We start from the raw sequence: 13,334 nt of genomic DNA on the forward strand, positions 1-13,334 counted from the left end.
TCCCTCAACATGATAATTCAAATCTACAAGAGTGAATGGTAGAGTGACCATGGGTGTCCATGCCGACCTTAAAGAGCTTTTCTACAAATTTCTTGAAGACTTGTACATTTGAAGCTCTCAAATGTACTAGTTTTCTTTGTCATAAACGGATATCTTCTTGGGAAGTGAATATAATTATCACCCCTAGCTACCAAATAGTGTTAATAAGTAGTTAATTTTATACTTAGTGATACTTATATATGATTGTGCCAACAATAATTCACTACATGTGATTAATCAATGAGAGAAGAAAAATAAAAACTTAACACTTAAAACGTAAGTACTATCAAAACTATGCTACTTTTCTTACTCTTGTACTTACCGGTGCTATCTCATAGTTTGGCTTTAATTACACATTCGTTGGTTGTTTGACCAAAGATATACATCATTCTAAATTAGCCCCACAACTTCTTAAAGAAGCATGCAACTTTAGAGTGTGGACTGAATAGATAGCCATTGGTCAAATGATCAATAACTAATGTTCGTTTCTTCAAGCATACAAAAAGTGTTCTTTTGAAATCATATGTGAGAGTTCCAATGATGACAAGGCCATTGTTTGTCATGGCAACTTGCATGCAACCAATGTGAATGAAATCGGTCTTTTTAGGAGGTTATATGTGAAGCAAGCCAACTATGCAAGGTGACATGTCATCATAATCGTCATCGGAATCGGTGTGTAGGGTAGGATCGAGTTCGTAGTAGTGTTTAGATCCTTGGATTTCTAAAGTTTGTTGTAAGTTAGTCATGGTGGTGTTTTCTTTCGTAATGAAAGGCATTATTTATGGAGAAAAGGAGACATGCACGCTCGATACCAACAAGTATGACAACTCTTGGGACCGAGACAAGGGCCCCGTGCTCAACATTTCATCTTCCAATTTCGGTGTGTGTTGGCGAGCATTGGGCCCGAGTGTGAAAAGGGGACAACCTTCTAGAGCATGCAAAACACAAGTAAATATGGCCATGCAAAGATTTTGTTTTTACATGTACGCACACGTGATTATTTTACCTACATATATGTATCCTAATGGATGTATTGTTTTGATTAGTACGCAGATATATATTTGTGTATGTGTGTATTCCATATTGATTGATTGGGTTTAGGAAATAATTGTTATGTGAAAAGTGTACATATTGATTCATTGTATCTTGGGCAGTGTGCAAAATAGACAGACATAAAATAAGGCTTTGATCATGGATATGGTCAGATTGTTGGGTGTAATCGCTCTTCTTGCACTTTTAACTTTGCAGAGTTTTAATGTTAATTATGGACTTGATCAATTGGTACTTGATAATGATGATGATATCATGAAGATGGCTACTCGTACTTATAGTGGTGATGCTAAAGAACCACATTTTCATCGTCAGGATCATCATGATGGTGATGGTGATGATTCACAACGACAGATTCATGATGATGATGGTGCAGAGGCACGCCATCATATTCATGATGGTGATTCTAAAGAGCCACATCATCATCATCATAATCATCATCATTATGTTGATGGTAAAGAACCACAAATCCATGAGGAGCAACATCATCATTATCATCATCATGGTGATGATACAGAACTTCATACACATGAGGATCTACATCATCATGATGAAGATGCTGGTGAAGAACCACATATTCATGATGAGGAGTTACATCATCATCACCAAGATGGTGATGGTAAAGAACCACATCATCATCATCATCATCATGGCGATGGTAACGAACCACATATTCATCACCACCATCATCATGGCGATGGCAATGGTGAAGAGCCTCATATCCACCATGATCATGGTGATGTAATCGCAAGCAATGTTCTTGTGTTGGATGCTTCAAATTTCACGCAAACAGTTGCAGATCATTCATTTATCGTTGTCGAGTTCTATGCTCCCTGGTAGATATTAAAATTGACTTTGATTCAAATGTTCATATATATTAGTCACGCCTTAATATTGTCTAATGCACACATTATGATATATTTCATCCAGAATTCATGAATATTTACGGAATTACTATAATTAACAGGTGTGGCCATTGTATGCGACTTGCGCCCCAGGTATTTGAACTCATAACTAAACTAGACCCTTTAATAATAACACATTTTAAGATGTCTGCATATTAATTTGCAAGTTTCTCTCACAATCTATATGTACGGTGGTATTTCTCCTAGTACGAAAAGGCTGCATCATTGTTACGGGCACATGACCCTCCAATCATCTTGGCGAAGGTAGATGCGACCAATCAGCTAAACGAAGATCTGGCAGATGAATTCGACATCGATGGGATCCCAGCATTGAAGATAATAGAAAACAATGGAAACCTCGTCCGAGAGTATGAGGGCCCAAACGATGCTGATGGTATAGTTTCATACCTCAAGAAGCAGGTTGAACCTGCTTCCCAAGAGATCGTAAATGCTGAGGAAGGTCATCAACTCGTAAATGAAAATGATGCTGTTGTTGTTGTGAGTAAAACTGCTGTGATATGAGATCAAATTCTGCTATTTATCTCTACGATTTATTAGATTCCACCTAGATTTTTATAATTAATTAAACATTAACATTATGCTTCCACCTAGTTTTTATAGTGGCAAATGTTTAATCATGTATGGTAACTTCTTATAAATGTAATTGATTACAAATGGTAACTTCGTATGATGGAGCTACATGGCATTAATCATTCATCATCTTGACTATAATGAGCTCAATTCTATGTAGTTTGTTTAGTATTGAGTTTCAGCGACCAGTATTCAAGCTAGTATATTTTCACATATAAAATCATTACCAGTATTCTATAGATGGTATTTAGCCTCCAAGTTAATTAGATGGGGTTATTAGGTGGGAATCTTCTCGTCATATGAATGCGAGGAGTTTCGGAACTTCACTTTGGTTGCTAGTGAATTACGTTCTCAGTATGAATTCCGGCACACTATGGATGGTAGCTTTCTTCCCACAAAATCGACGCCACTCATTGGAAGTCCTGTTATCCGTGTTTTCAAGAATTTTGATGAAGGATATGATGATCTCAAGGTACATCTATTATCCAAACCCTTTCAGTGGTTGATGTTGAATTGCTTACATATTCTAGTGACTCTGTTTCTAATGAATCTTGTTTCCAACTGATTTGTTTCCATGAAAGGATTTCGAAACAAGAAGTATAAAGAAGTTTTTGGAAGAAGTGAGTGTCCCATATATAGTGTTATTCAAGAAAGATCCAGTACACAAGGAACATCTCTCCAAAATATTTGCTAAAGTGGAGGGTATCAGGGTAAGGAAACTTGCTGTTTTGATGTGTTCTGAATGTAGTACATGTACCACGTATCATATCTTGAACCATATTTACAGTAGATATCAAGGGTAACCTATATGGTGTTCATTAAAACTTGGGCAATTCTAATGTTCTGGAAATATATTGTAAGACATGCATTTCTATGAGGTTTAGAAGTTTATATTATTAAATTAAGATTTGGGCATACAGGTATGTGGAAAACATTTCATTTGTTAATATTTTGGTCCCTTCCATGTGGGCAGGGTGATTCCATTGGTAGTTGAATCTGCACTTTTTCTTTCATTTTGTAGGCGTTTTTATTTGTCGATGCAATCATTGAAAACGACCAGATAAAGAATGTTTTTGAGGAACTTGCCAGACAATATAGAGCCAAAGGAATGAGGTTTCTCATTGCCGATACAGAAGATGGATTACGGGCTTTCGAGGTAAATAGTAACTGATCTATTCAACCATTTTGATTGGAAGTAGTTTCAAAGTCAAATCAAGGAATCACTTTGTTCTATGTGTAGTTCTTTGGAGTAAACAAAGAGAGGCTCCCATGTGTTGTGCTTGAAGGGAGTGATGAAAAGAAATATATGCTTGAGAAAGCTCAACCAGGCAAGATTGGAGAATGGTTCAAAGATTACTTTGTGAGTATGCATATATATTGAACATCCTAGATTAATTCAAGATTTTTTAAATTTTTTTTTGAATTCAAACTGGAAAACGAGTTTACATACAAAGGAATTTCATCTCTTTTGATTCATGTTGGATTCCAACAACCATAAGTACCGGATGTTGTATTACCTTACGTTCCCAGCTTGTTTTTAAATTTTGAAAGTACTTCCACTGCAGGATGGTAAGGTATCAGAATTCTACAAGTCCGAACCTGTTCCAGAAAAGAACGATGAACCGATTAAAACTGTGGTTCTAGACACCTTTGATGAAATGGTGCTAAACTCTGGGAAAAATGGTATGTATTCTGGGTAAAATAAAACGTATGGATGTAGATTTCATAGGTCATATTTTAACTGTGGTTCTAGACACATTTGATGAAATGGTGCTAAACTCAACTCTGGGTAAAATAAAACGTATGGATGCAGATTTCATAGGTCATATTTTAAGCAGATGGTTTAACATTTGCTAGTGTTGTTTGTAGTCTATTATGTGGAGCTTTCCAATAATCTGTGAACCAAATGATAATTCAATGACGTTTTATGATTTCTAATGAATTGACATGATACGTTTTATGGGAAGATTTGAGATTATAATCAGTGATATCATTATCATTTTATCATTTTGGTGATCAATAGATGCTTGATATATTTTCGGTAATGTGTTTGATGTGAACATGGCAGTGCTGGTGGAGTTTTATGCACCATGGTGTGCACATTGCATAAGATTAGCTCCAATAATAAACGAAGTAGCAGTTGCCTTACAGTCCAATCCAGATGTTATGATTTCTAAATATGTATGTAAAAATCTATATAATGCTATAAGATCATAAGGTTTGACATCTTTGAGCAAGACCTTGTCTATGTGTTTTGGGATACTTAAGCCATATCCACCTTGTCATGATATGTTTGCAGGATGCTACGGCTAATGATATCAAAGATGATCGATTCGATGTCAGGGCCTTTCCTACAATATACCTGCATTCAGCTAGTGGGAAAGTGATTCCTTATGAAGGTGGCCTTGATAGCACGGAGGACCTCATTAAATTTATCAATGAGAATAAGGATTCTCTTCCTGGGAAAGGTGAAATCATCCAAGAAAGGATTCTGGAGAGCATAGCAGGTGTCGGAAAAGATGAATTATAAGGATTTATAATGAGTGATTGAATTTATAGAAATTTGAGCAGTAGTACCTATGGGGCAAATTCTATAAAATTATTTGTAAATGAATGTAAAAATTCTGTAATGGGTGCTTTAGCTGCCAATCTCGAGTATGTAAATAATTTTGTAAATGGAATTTAGTATATAAATGATTTTTAGTTTTGAGCCGCCCTGCCATCAGTTTTTGTGCATTGATGAAAATTCTGAAGTTCAGATTCTTTACTTTTACTCTTATCTTGTTGCATGTATGGGTGGCCATGATCCTCTTAGGATTACATGATGAATTGATATCCAGGTCCAGTCCGTGGGTGTGGTTGCGAAACAATTTCTTTGGAAGTAGGACGAAGTAAAGCATTTTCATGTAGTGTATGTGAGGTTGAGTGGCTCCTACCATTCAAGAATTATATATCTGCATATTGACAAGACACGTCGTGGTTCAAAGACTACTCCACATTCATATTCTGCGGAAGTGGTGATCACAACAATCTATATCATGAATTGGTGCTCGACCATAATACACGATGGAAGGAAACTAGAGCTCTTCAAACGAGAACTGTTTGGGGGCATTGCATATGTGCACGCGTAAGATGAAGTAGACACCAAACTTGCCCCTAAGTCAAAGGTGCACTTTTGTGGTTATACTATTGAACAAAAGGGGCATGTTAAGTCCTTTAGTCTATCAACTCACAAAGTTCTTGTAAGTCAATGTATACTTTGAAGTCAACCACACCCACGACAAATGAGGATATCACCCACATGTATGTCATATGTTACCCCAAGAACTCACTCTATGGTCTTGAACAAACACCTAGTGCATGGCACTTGTAGATCACTTTGAAACAAAAGGGGGAGAGTGAAATAATGGACACATCACAAAAGTGGCCCACATGATGATTAATAAAAAGAGCATGTCACAATTCAGATGGAAGTAGTGGTCATGGTAGTCTACATCTTGAACTAGTGTTTGACAATGGCAATACACAATGCAACCCCACACTGGAAGGACATTGTAACTTTCACATTGAAAAGTATTTAGACGCATTATGTATGTGGACATCCGAATTAAAAACAAATCGAGCTTGATGCCAAGTTAGCAAAGCACATTAGGACAAGGTTCCATGCCACAATAGAATGGAGGGTTGAATGTATTCACTCATTGCCTTTTCCCACCAAAGATCTTGAATAATGCATTGTGCGCATTGGGATTTGTGTTATGAACTACCCTTGACCAATGAGACTATGCGATTCATTTTACGGGCATGTCCATACCACACGTCCTCAAGGTTATGGGTTTTGGGTTGGGATGATGTTTGATGACGATGGAGAGAAATTAATGTGGTATGTGCTATTGCCCCAATGTTGCCAATGTCATAGGGTGCACGATCTCAAACTAAATAAACATAGAAGATTTTTTCATGTATCTAACAATTGCAAAATGAACATGTAAAGCCAATACATATGCTTGTGTGCATAATCCCTAACTAATATTTTTCATAGTGAATGCAACATCAAACCCATGGCTTGAGACTTGAACCCCGCAAGCTTATTGATTCATAACAAATAACTCACTAATGGAATCGATGGGAACTTCTAAAGTCCCTTACTACATATTTATAAAAGCAATCTTCAAGCACATAATGTCTTGTCCAAAGGCGCAACTTGCACTACATATTGCTCATAATCACTCTATACATGTAAAAATAAACCAATTATCAATTTATGAGATACATTGTGTCGGTTATGCTTTACAAAATATTAGCATAAATAATAGCTTTAAATTTTACTTGGATACTTTTTGGGATATAGTAATGTGCTATGAAAAGCAATGTCATTATGTAAAATTGAATGTGTGGATAATGTGCAACATTAGAAGATAAGAAGATCATATCTCTTTAAATTTTAAGATTGTAGGTTGTAGGTCGTATTGTCATTCATTGGTTGTGTGGTAAATGAGGATGAAAGTGAAGAGCTTCCTTGTAGATAAGTGTCCTAAGCTCTTTTAGTGTTAAGTTATCCTCGTCAAAGTCGAATACAAAAGGTGAGTGACATATTGGTTCATCACAACTATCATGAAGTGACGATAGGTATGGGTGAGCAAGTGCATCTTCCACTGCAAACAAACCATACATAAAGTTAACAAATATAGACATTAGAGAAAGTTTGCATCGCTCTAAATATATTTGAAACATTACCTGAGATCCTTTTTGTTGGATCAAATGTGAGCATCTTATTAATGAGATCAATTGCAAGTGGATTAAGCTTGGGGTATTTTTCTTGTAAAGGTTTCTTTTCATATTTTGGCAATTGACGAAGATATCGTCTAGCATTTTCACTATTCACAAAATCCAGTTGTGAATCATCGGGCATTCCAATTGTCTGTCACCACATATGAATAGTAGTTTAAATTATTGGTATGAATTTAAATAAAATTTAATGTTACGTGTAGCATTATGGGTGCAATATCGACATCAATATTTATGCAAGCACAACTTAGTCATCACGTGCACACTTTTGGGTGTTGACGAATATAATGATAACTACGATTAAGATTTGTTTTAATGGCATGGAACATGTAGATGGGCGTTGGAGGTATCAGCCACATCTCTAGGTATTTCCTCCACCAACATGAGGCATGTGGGCCATGTACAAGCAGTTGATAAGGTAAGGAAGTTCATGAAGAGATCATCGACAAGGGATTGCTAGAAAAACATGGTGTACTGTACTTAGCAATGCTTTGGTATATATGTATGCAAAATGTGTTGCACTAATGAATGTATGTGGCAGCCTAAGAGCAGTTGAAAAAGGTAAAAAATCCATGATGAAGTTGTTAAGATTATTTGGAAGTGTCCATGTATCATTTAAATCACTTTAGACATAATATAAATCATTGTTGGGGAAAAAAAAACGTGTAGACGGGACAAAGTTACGAATCTTCTTTCTTGTATAATTTATTCTAGATCATGCATACAATTGACCTTGTAAACCCTAAATAACATAATCTATAAGATGCAAGTTTATTCAGAAACACATTTTTTAATGCAGCCTTGTTGAACAAGAAAAAAGGAAAATCTAAAAAAATCGAATCTTGTTATGAGCACAAGCGTAATTAAGGAAGTCAATTAAATGAGAGCTAAGGCACCCTCAAGCATCCATTCACATAGGAGAATGGATGCACGATGCTTGTACCATTGGGGAAGTTTTACCCCAATTGTTAGCTTTTGAGACAATGGCATACCACACCAAATATATCACGATGAAGTTGCTTGTATGTAACATTAAACTCATGGTTTGTGTATAGACCATTTCTATTCATGAACCAAATTGGTTGTCCTCTACAAACTCATGGTCTATCTCTTTAAGCCCATCATGTGTATGCTCATGTGTATTCTACCTCATGTATGTTTGATCACAAATAAAAAAGCAATTAAGATGGACTAAATTGATAAGGAATTCATGGTAAAGGTGATGTATCATTTGCTAACCTCGACAATGGAACGCAGTTGGTGGACATAATCTCTACCAGGGAAAAGAGGCTCATGGGTAAGGAGCTCCATGTAGATGCACCCGACCGACCACACATCAATCGCACCCGTGTACTCGGAAGAGTTGAGGAGCAACTCGGGAGCACGATACCATCTTGTGACCACATATTCTGTCATGAAGTTGGACTCCGTCGATGACATTGTCCGTGCCATCCCAAAGTCACAAATCTTGAGGTCGCAATTGGCATTGATAAGTATGTTTGCAGGCTTCAAGTCTCGATGCAATATGTTCGCCGAATGAATGTACTTCAATCCTCTTAACATTTGATATAAGAAATACTGCAAATCCCATACAAAAAGGTTTTTTTTTAAAATAAATTAGGTGTCTTCGAATCACTACTTATACGAAGAGAGGCTTTGAATCACTACTTATTCTCTAATATTAGCGGTACTCATTTGAAATGCAAAATTACAATGATGAAACAAAGTTATAAAAAATGGTACTCATTTGGAATGTAAAATTACAATGATGAAACCGAGTTATAAAAAATGGTACACTGATTTGGAATGTAAAATTTACAAAAATGAAACAAACTTTTGAAGGAAGAAAATAGAGACCATAAGACCTGACAATGGTCCTCTGTTAACGATTGTCGAGAGCGGATAACTTGATTGAGATCAGTGTCCATTAGTTCATATACCACATAAATATCCTCGAAATCATGGAGATTCGGAGGCGGCATGATGTCCCTTATGCCAATTACCTACAAAAAAGCATAGCCTTTCATTGTTAGCAAAATAGAGAAAGCTCAACTTCATTAGTGGATGTGTTGGGAAAATAGGATCACACAAGTGAAAATATCATTAGGGGAGAGAATATTCTGTAGGAATCTTCTGTAAGTGTGTGCTTTGGGGCAATGTTTTTGCAGTGGATCTATGGAAGGCCATTGTGAGTGTCCAAAGGATCGAAGCGTGTTTTATTAATATGTCCATAACATGATTTCACATAACACAACCAGTCTACAGCAAATCGCGGCCCAGGCTTCATGTTTGATAAGTCTCGAAAACTTATGGGGTTGTGATTCAGGTCATTAAAAATCGATTAGCATGTTTGAATGAAGGTGGACAAGGGGGGTGATTAATGTCATTAAAAGATTAACATGTTAAAATGAAGGTAATTAAGAGCAAAACTGAAGGTGATTAACGATGCGATTGAAAGGGGGATTCAAGTGAGCAATTAAGGGAGGGGGGTGTGATTATGGAGGCTTATCAAGGGGGTTGATTAATGGAGAATGATTAAGAATTAAAAGGGAGGGGGGGATGATTAACAAAGGAAAGCCTTACATTCTCATGGTCCATGTGGCACAAAAGCCTAAGCTCTCTAAATGTTCTCTTTGCATCCACTTTGGTATCAAAGATGCTGCAAATCTTCTTGATGGCCACCATCTCTCCTCTCTCAGAGTCCATTGCAGAGCTGAATAAAAGCAAGAAACACAATTAAGGACTGAGGATGGGATGGAATTAGTATAGTGGGCTCTATAAGGCAGAATTAGGGTTTCATTTGGTTTACCAGACAAAGCCATAGGAGCCCTTGCCAATGGGGTTGAAGGGGGGTGTATACTTGGGTAACACTTGGAAGGACTGGCCAACAACAGTGTATTCCATGAACTTGCCATCATGAGTGGGCATCCCATCAAAATCACTAGTTTTGCCACCAAAAATAGTGGTCTCTCTAATGTTGTCATGGGGTCGATGATCTAATTTAGTACTCCCTGTCATGGCACTATAGTTGGTTGGTTCGTTTGTTCGACCCACACAATCCGTAAGACCTTAATATTATCAATTTGTCCGAAATCCCACGCTCTTGAAGGGTTATTCTTACACTACATTAAATTTGAATGATGAGAAGGTTAGCATACAAACATGCACAACTATAGTCATGTATATATATATATATATATATATATATAGCTCGTTGGAGCCATTGAGGTATGCCTCACCCTTTTGTTCTACATGCTTGCTTTACTACACGTCCCCCTTGCTCTCGCACACCCTTAACCACACGTGTTTGCGAGTCGTTCTCCTTGTATGTCTTTTTCTTAGGTCCAACCTATGATTTTCATATTGTGTACTGGTCTTTTGATGGAATTGCTTTTGGAAAGAATTGTTCGCTTATGTCCCCTTCGCATTCCCATAAAGTTTTTCTATTCATAAAATGAAGAGGAGTTGATGTTGTTTTTCCCTTGGCAATGGCTCCACTTTACATATACATAATATTAAAGGAATGTGTATGTGTATTGCACGAAACCTTACTACAATTAACTAAAAAGAAATAGGTTTCAAACACCCGTTTAGTTTTATTTATTGAATGATGTATGTGATCCATCATCTTTCAAAACAATATTGCTCTTCAATCGTGTTGTATGATGTGATCCTTTGAGGTTGTCATTCAATATTGTGATAGTACGATTGTGCATATCATTCTGGGTTCAATGCAAAAGAAGAAACAACTCCCACTCGTGATTATTAACAATCCTTCAACATTAAGTTAAGTTTTAATGACTGCATGATTTCTTGTTTAAATTTCAATATTCATGGTGTGGGCTAATTGTTGAAATGGAGATCGGCTAACTCCTTGTCTATATTGATGCATTCAATTCCGCAAACTTTATTGGTGTGAAATCCTTGACAAAATAAATTAGCCATGCAAAAGATAGTAAGAAAAAAAAGAGGGAGATTTAACCTTTTCCAAGTGTGTGTTCATCCACATGAAACTGGTTATGCATGGAAAACATCTTTAAAGAGACACCATTTTGTTTGTTAGCCACCTTTTTTGAACACAACTTTCATTTTTCGTATTTTTTTCATTCTTCATGTATTGAGCCTAAACAATTTGTGTGCACCTATCTCTGCATTTGTTACAACAATCCCATAGGAAACACAAGTAAGGGTAAGCATATGACCAATATTGTATTGAGCTATCTTGTTTACATTGATCATCTATCCACTCTTATTAATGGAATTAGTGTAATAAATTATGTGCTAAATCATTGAACGTTATAGAAACATTGCCTTATATGTCTTTAAGTTTAATGTATAGCATGATGTAAAGTTCCATGGGTCATGTTTCTCTTTTGTACACATTCAAAGTATGTATGTTGAAAGTGTACGCATTCAAAGTTTATGGCACACAAATATATGCAGCATGCCTAGTGATTAAATTTGAAATTGGAGCATTGAACTACTAGGGTCAAACCACAGAGTGAAGTTAGTCTTGAATTTCTAGATTCATTGACCTAAGGTCAAAACCTTGAACTGTGTTGGCAATAGATGACTTGACATTCTAGATTCATTGACACAAGTTCAAAATCTTGGATGGTCTAAGCAGTAGAGTATAGTTGACGTTCTAGATTAATTGATGCGGGCTCATGTTCCTAAATATTGGTGTAATAACATGATACCTCCCAATAAAAGCCCCAAATTTTAGCGTTAGTAGAAACATTTATAATCTTGATTGAGTTGATACAACCTTTTGAGTAGTTGAGAATGCAAAATGGACCAAGAAGATTCAATTCTATAATCTAGATTGTGACAAATACTGTTACTTTGAATTAAATATCCAACTTTGAGAAGCTTGAGAGGATCCACACTCACATGGATAAAAATGAAGAGTTGGAACATTTATTCAATGATTAAGAAGTGACGGAATTTTTTTTATAAGTGAAATTGTTTAATAATGAACTCCACCTAGCAAGCACCACAATGATATAATTAATTTGATTGTTCCCTTTGCACAATTATATTTCTTGACTGTTAACCAATTTTAATTGGGTTCCATATAAGTAATATTATGCCATTGCGTGTATGAGGTGGGAAACATATGCACGAATTTGTTGACATTGCAAACTCATGTTTTGTTCTTTATAGTAAGCTTTTGTGAGGCATCACAAAATTTGAACTAGCTTCGGCGATGTTATGGAAAGAAACTCTACCACGTATTATAAACAATACCTTTTCATTATGCACCACGAGGTCACATTGGATACATTGTGAGCTAGAATTAAAACATTTAAACATATTGTCAAGTTATTGACAAGCTATGGAAAATATTAGGGATCACATAAGTGAAAATCGATGAAGTTGGGTGACAACACATAAACGTGGAAGTAAAGGTTAGACACGTCTATCGGATTGAAAGGTCTAAGATATTTGACTCCATTTTGTTCCCTTCCATGGAGAAAAACTATTTTGAGAAATAATGTATGTATTAGCAAGTGAGCTCTAGCTACCACCACTTCACAGGCTTTATCTATTGTTCATGAACAATTATAATGTGGGTCATGTATAACTAATGATGCCATCCTTAAGCAATACAAAACGTCCATCAAATGTGTGGTTGCACAACGTGTTGAGCGTTTCGCTAGTTATAATAAATTTATAATAGCCTTCACAAATTCAAAAACTTAATGCAATTGCTATAGTCATCTTGCAATCTTAAAAGTTATATTCTTCTTTCTCAACATCTTATTTCCTCTAATGTTGTAGATAAATGTGAGATGGGGTTAAGCAAATGAATTTCAAAATATTCTATACAGGTAAGTTTGCATTGTATTGCAAGGAAAGAGGATGCTATCAATTAGCATGTAAATTCGGATGTAAACGAAATACTAACATTATTTTGCAAGGAGTTCGCTAAATGTGATATGTAAGGTTTTTTGCCAT

At 36.1% G+C, this 13,334-nt stretch overlaps 3 protein-coding genes across 6 annotated transcripts in view; 1 reads left to right on the plus strand and 2 right to left on the minus strand.

The window, feature by feature from the left end:
* Positions 1-13,334, minus strand: part of LOC147869362 (pentatricopeptide repeat-containing protein At2g03380, mitochondrial-like) — a 61,929-nt gene that overhangs the window by 30,533 nt on the left and 18,062 nt on the right. The gene's annotated exons all lie outside the window — the stretch shown is intronic.
* Positions 1,128-5,259, plus strand: LOC147869367 (protein disulfide-isomerase-like). Of its 3 annotated transcripts, none has more exons than XM_087328548.1 (10): positions 1,128-1,925; positions 2,057-2,087; positions 2,202-2,492; positions 2,866-3,057; positions 3,167-3,295; positions 3,607-3,741; positions 3,826-3,945; positions 4,151-4,268; positions 4,654-4,766; positions 4,885-5,259. In XM_087328548.1, exons 1-10 carry the CDS (start codon positions 1,231-1,233, stop codon positions 5,113-5,115), a joined length of 2,055 nt encoding a protein of 684 aa, XP_087184674.1. In that variant the 5' UTR covers positions 1,128-1,230; the 3' UTR covers positions 5,116-5,259. The 3 variants fall into 3 exon arrangements, with proteins under 3 accessions (XP_087184674.1, XP_087184676.1, XP_087184683.1); XM_087328550.1 differs by having other exon boundaries at positions 2,211-2,492; XM_087328557.1 differs by lacking the exons at positions 4,654-4,766; positions 4,885-5,259 and adding an exon at positions 4,408-4,503 and having other exon boundaries at positions 4,151-4,314.
* Positions 6,828-10,727, minus strand: LOC147869368 (mitogen-activated protein kinase 4b-like). 2 transcript variants are annotated; one of them, XM_087328568.1, is made up of 7 exons: positions 10,613-10,727; positions 10,183-10,495; positions 9,957-10,086; positions 9,239-9,376; positions 8,613-8,951; positions 7,323-7,506; positions 6,828-7,240 (listed from the first exon to the last, which is right to left on the minus strand). In XM_087328568.1, the coding sequence occupies exons 2-7, from the start codon at positions 10,389-10,391 to the stop codon at positions 7,062-7,064; spliced, it is 1,179 nt and encodes a 392-aa protein (XP_087184694.1). In that variant the 5' UTR covers positions 10,392-10,495; positions 10,613-10,727; the 3' UTR covers positions 6,828-7,061. The 2 variants fall into 2 exon arrangements, with proteins under 2 accessions (XP_087184694.1, XP_087184687.1); XM_087328561.1 differs by lacking the exon at positions 10,613-10,727 and having other exon boundaries at positions 10,183-10,582.

This window comes from Azolla caroliniana, unplaced genomic scaffold (genome assembly GCF_043228905.1).
Source record: "Azolla caroliniana isolate FFs.n. ecotype wild unplaced genomic scaffold, voAzoCaro1.0.p SCAF_1, whole genome shotgun sequence".
Taxonomy (NCBI): domain Eukaryota; kingdom Viridiplantae; phylum Streptophyta; class Polypodiopsida; order Salviniales; family Salviniaceae; genus Azolla; species Azolla caroliniana.